This window comes from Sinocyclocheilus grahami, unplaced genomic scaffold (assembly GCF_001515645.1).
Source record: "Sinocyclocheilus grahami isolate Dianchi unplaced genomic scaffold, SAMN03320097.WGS_v1.1 scaffold78.1, whole genome shotgun sequence".
Lineage (NCBI taxonomy): Eukaryota > Metazoa > Chordata > Actinopteri > Cypriniformes > Cyprinidae > Sinocyclocheilus > Sinocyclocheilus grahami.
The window spans coordinates 883,334-889,354 of NW_015505257.1; the positions used below are offsets into that span (position 1 = coordinate 883,334).

Here is a 6,021-nt window from a genome sequence, read left to right on the forward strand (position 1 = left end):
TTTATTTATTTATTATTATTATTATTATTATTATTATTATTATTATTATTTACAAAGTTAAGCCTGCAAATGGCTGAACCAAACAAAGAAACTGAACATTTGAAATGTCACCATCTTCATCTTCAAGTGCAGGGTCACTTTTCTTTGAGTATGACTTGTTGGATTTTCTGCATCTGATGGCATGTAGTAATTCTGACACTGTGGTTCATCACAGGGTCTGTGAAAGGAAAAATAATTAATCAGTGGTTTTGAGTGGTGTTTTTGAATAGCATATGCATTGCAATTTGCATATATATGCATTATAATTATATATATATATATATATATATATATATATATATATATATATTCTGTAATCAATTACTCACCTTCATGTTGTTCCAAACCCTTTAAGACTTTTGTCCATCTTCGAAACAAAAACTGATGTATTTTAAGGAAATTTGATAGATGTATGTCCCGCTGAAAGTCACCAAAATTATTCCCGTTTCATGACTTCAGACATGCAAAAGTAATCCATATGAATCGAGTGGTTTCTTCCATGTCCGCTCTATATGACTTAACAGTTTTAATTTAGACTTTTATTCACATCCATCGACGGGGGCTCGAGAACCAATCAGGTTTTGTAACACGTGTTAAGCAAGAACGCCTGGGCAAGTTCAAGCTCAAACTGGTGCGCAATGTTTTGTCGGGGCTGAACGCAGCCCTGAGCTTTCACAAAGGCCAATTGAGCGAATGAGGTTTGTTTTTTCGTGCGTCATGTGGTAGGTTGAGCTTGTTTTAATTTTAGGTACATAATCAAGTAAATAGGGATTTTAAGCATATCTTTAGAAAAATTATTGATGATGCACTTCGAATGATGTTGAAATGCTTGTGGAAAATACAGTTAAATATGAGCGTATTACAAGTAATGATATGTAGGCCTATATAAAAGTGAAATTAAAATGTATTTGAATTGTATTACAAAACAGCCTAGTATTCTTTTACGAGTACAAACAAGTAAAACCGAACAACATTTTTAAGTATGCTTATTACTAAGGCATAGTTGACAAAATTATATTTATATTATAAGTTGGTACAATGTAAGAATACATATGCTTATTTATAGCTATAAGCTATTTATGTGTGAGTGAATTCACATACTTTATAAAATCTATTAAAATGTAAATAATGTTTTGAAAAGCAGGCTGAAGCATATGTTCATTGAATATTTTAAATATATTGTAGGTCTACATGTGGTTATAAATTACACACTTTAAACCCACTAAAAGCTGAATCATTTTACTATGTTCTTACACAAAGTAAACATAACATATATTTTAAGAGTAAAATAAGTATGTTTTCCGTAAATATACTAAAATTTCACAAAAGTATTCTTGTATTTTAGAATATTTCTTAAAAGCTCAACAAAGCATATATTTATTACCAAAGTAGCCTACTTCTAGTATACTTTTAAAAACTATATTAAAATGTGGTTCACTACATTTTTAACTCCTTGATGTGTTTTCTATCAGTTCTGATTCTGGGGAGATTGAAGTTAAAGGAAACATTGATTTTGAGGTCAAAGCTTTTTATGAACTTAGAGTGGAGGCCCATGATAAAGCTTCTCCTCCCATGACAACTAATTGTAAAGTACTAATTGAAGTCATAGATGTTAATGATAATGCACCAGAAATAGTAATAACATCATTGCTGTCTTCTTTAAGGGAAGATGCAAAAACTGGCACTGCTGTGGCTCTGGTCACAGTTTCGGATAAGGATGGTGCAATGAATGGAAAAGTGAGTTGTAAGCTGCTCGGAAATGTACCTTTCAAACTCGAGTCTTCCTACAATAATTATTACTCTGTTGTTTTGGAAGGCCAGCTTGACAGGGAAAACATGTCCAAGTATAATGTAACCCTCTTAGCAGTAGATGAAGGAACCCCACCACTTTCCAGCACCAGTGTAGTTTATGTTGACATTTCAGATGTGAATGACAATCCTCCACAATTTAACGAAAAAATAATTTCTGTCTATGTAAAAGAAAACACTCCCCTAGGAACCCTCATTCACACGATGTCAGCAATTGACAGAGATTCGAATGAAAATGCTGAAATTTCTTATTCCATTTTGGATAACAAAACAACAAGCATAAATGCTGTTAGTGTTAACTCATTGACAGGCCAGTTGTATAACCTACAGTCTTTCAATTTTGAAGAACAGAAAATCCTTAGTTTCCATGTTCGGGCAACAGACTCCGGTGTTCCTCCTCTGAGCAGTAATGCCACTGTAAATGTGTTTATTCTGGATGAGAATGACAACAGTCCGGCTATTTTACCACCTTATTCTGAACCTGGATCAGTTAATAGTGAGAACATTCCCTACTCTGCTGAAGCGGGATACTTTGTAGCCAAGATCAGAGCTGCTGATGCTGACTCTGGATATAATGCACTTCTGTCTTATCATCTAACTGAACCCAAAGGAACGAATCTCTTCCGCATTGGAAGCAGCACTGGAGAAATAAAGACAAAGAGACGAATGAGTGACAATGACTTAAAAACTCACCCACTTCTTATCACAGTGTCTGATAATGGAGAGCCATCACTCTTTCAGAGCAGATCAAACAGATTGCCATGAATGACAAATGTTTCACAAATTCCCCATTTGTCTCCGCAGGTTCTCTAAATTCCCTAAAGCTCAAATTTGAGAGGATGTGCATCTGCATAATTTCTTGTTTACAAGGTTATCAACAAGGATTCTGCAGAATCTCTTTCACTAAAAATGTCAGAGCATTCAAAATAATGTATTTTGTAGCTTTATAGCGATCCATTAGCCTGTCAGTATTGTACAAATGCAATGCTAATGCATTCAGCAAAGCATTTTAGACACAACTTTATGCTGCTATAACATATATTATTGGTTTATATCATCGTTTATTTGCTGTTTTGCATATGCATGCTGGTTTGCATAACCATTCTGTACAGTTGCCTCTCTCTGGTTGTTGGGCCTGGCAATAGAAAGAACAGTTGATGGTTCCCTGCAGTGTATCAGTGAGAGGAAGGGTGGGTCATCTCTGCAGAGGGCTGCAGGTGGCAGAATGAGTCAAGCTGAACTGAATGCAGACAGAGAGAGGCTGTGGATGGTTTGCTAGTGCCCTCTGTTGGCCACAGTGCTGGTGATGGCTTCCAGAGATGTGTGAGAGCCTTACTATGAAGTGTGTATTTCATACCTCAGCCAGTAGGGGTCTTACACCATCCTTCTCAACCATACTCTGCTCACAGTCATTTCAGATACCCTCTTTCTCTATTTTTTACTGTCACTTTGTGTTACACACAACCTGCCTTCTGCTCCCATGATGCTTTGTCTACAGTCCTATTACATTTTGTCTCCTCACATACACTTTCTAGCACTGTTTTAAAACAAGATACATTTACTTGAGAAACAAGATTTTCGTAGCTTGTATCTTTAGTGTGTTTTGATTTTTTCTCACTATACTGGTAGATTGTTTCATTTGCAACTTGTTTGTACTTATATAAAAGTCATCCAGTGCAAGACACTTTTTTTTTAACAAATGTATACTTTTATTATGTAAGGATACATTACAGTGATCAGATGTGACGGTAAAGACATTTATAATTGTTCTGTTTCAAATTAATTCTGTTCTTCTGAACTCTCTAATAGTCAAAGAATCATGAAAAAAGTATCATTGTTTAAACAAAAATATTAAGCAGCACAACTGCTTTCACCATTGATAATAATAAGAAATATTTCTTGAGCAGCAAATCAGCATATTATAATGATTTCTGAAGGATCATGTGACACAGAAGACTGATGTAATGACTGCTGAAAATTTAGCTTTGTCATTACAGGAATAAATTACATTATAAAATATACTATAAAATATATGGTTATTTTAAATTGCAATTAATCACACAATCACAATGTTACTGTTTTTACTGTATCAAACAATTGCAGCCTTGGTGAGCATAAGACATTTACTAAAAAGCATTAAAAAAATGTTCCCAACCTTAAAATTTTGAACAGTAGTGTATGTTCTCTGAAAAATATATTTATAATTTTATAATATATACTATAGAAACTGTATAACTGTACCATTGATAATAATAAGAAATATTTCTTGAGCAGCAAATCAGCATATTATAATGATTTCTGAAGGATCATGTGACACAGAAGACTGATGTAATGACTGCTGAAAATTTAGCTTTGTCATTACAGGAATAAATTACATTATAAAATATACTATAAAATATATGGTTATTTTAAATTGCAATTAATCACACAATCACAATGTTACTGTTTTTACTGTATCAAACAATTGCAGCCTTGGTGAGCATAAGACATTTACTAAAAAGCATTAAAAAAATGTTCCCAACCTTAAAATTTTGAACAGTAGTGTATGTTCTCTGAAAAATATATTTATAATTTATACTATAATACTATAGAAACTGTATAACTGTATAGATATATATATATATATATATATATATATATATATATATATATATATATATATACTATATATATATATCTCCTCAATATAGAGTGTTACTACTTGATAATTTTTTAGAAACAAGTCAAAAAGACCAATTAAAACCCATTAAAATATTTTTTGTATATATTTCTGTATTATTTACTGTCTATATATTGTAGATAGTTGGAATATTAGACCAAAATACTGTGGATCTGTGAGAAGAGACTATATCATCATTCTGAGGGGAAAAAAAGTGTCAGAGTTGGTTCATAGCCAAAAATATCCATCATTCAGTGGTGCAAAGGAATATACATCTCTAATTTTACCATTCGGTTATCATGACCTACATGACCAACACCAAATATAGGCCACAACTGGCAGAGCTGAGAGAAAGAATGAGAGAAGATATGCATGTAAAGGGAGTGGGAAAGAGAGAGAGAATGTGAACGACAGAGGAAGAGAGGTTTTTAGTGCACTCTGCGGTGGGTGGTGTGACTCTGGATGCCCTTGCTGAGGGCACTGTTGGTGCAGGCTGTCTGTGTGGTGTCTCTCAGATGGGTGCATCTCTTTTAAAATCTGGCACACTTATGTAAGTAGGGTCAGGGGAGGAGGAGTACCACTTGTAATGGGTTTCTGCCCTGTCAAAGTTCACAAGTCAAAGCTCAAGATACTAATATCTTTCAAATGCTAAATGGTGTCATTTAAGAATGTAGGGAGAAGGTTTAGCTGTATATTTATTTATTATTCTTATTATTATTATTATTTTTAAGTGTGTTCATCTGCTATTTTCAAAGGAGAGCCATTTACATCTTAATCTGTTTCACTATTGTGCAATTGTAGTCTGATCATCACAAAGGGACAACATTAACTCTAAATTGTGTAGAAATATGTGAGAATTTGAATTTTGGACTGTTATATTCAAATTTGGGGTTGTCAGTTGCCAGTATTATATTCATCGCTTTCTCAGTTTTTTCTCACAACTCAACACACTCAGTTCCCCAAAGCTATAACTCACTTCTGTTAATGTCAAGACAGTCTTGCTATTGCACACTGACAGTGAAAGTACATTCACATGCAGATGATAGGCCTGGTTGTGCCTTTACATTTCCTGAAGTGTAGACCTAATAGAACAAGGGCTTATAAGACCAAGCCTGTCAAGCCTTTCATTGTTAAAAGACTTGATATTTATTGCAAGACTGCTTTTCCATATCCACTGACAGAGTGTTTTGTCCTGTAAAACATCTGGTATCACTCACAGTGGTTTCCAAAAATGATCAAAACAATCATATTATGAAAACAATGCACAAGCACTGCCTAATGTTTCACGTATACTGCATATATTCAGCCCAGTGTAGAAGGGGTAAACATCAACTGAAAGAAAATGATAAAAAATGTCAAAGAAAATACATAAAATAAACTATATACTGTATACTATATACTATATACATACATACATACATATATATATTACTACAACTTTAAAATGAAAATGGAAAATACAAAAATAAAAACTGATTGAAAATATAAAAAAATAACTATAATAGTATAATAGT

General features: G+C 33.4%; 1 protein-coding gene across 1 annotated transcript; it reads left to right on the forward strand.

Annotated features, from left to right (window-relative positions):
* The first annotated feature begins 756 nt into the window (after window positions 1-756).
* LOC107586185 (protocadherin alpha-3-like) lies at window positions 757-2,613 on the forward strand. The gene is made up of 2 exons (XM_016273454.1): window positions 757-761; window positions 1,512-2,613. Exons 1-2 carry the CDS (start codon window positions 757-759, stop codon window positions 2,611-2,613), a joined length of 1,107 nt encoding a protein of 368 aa, XP_016128940.1.
* The last annotated feature ends 3,408 nt before the right edge of the window (window positions 2,614-6,021 follow it).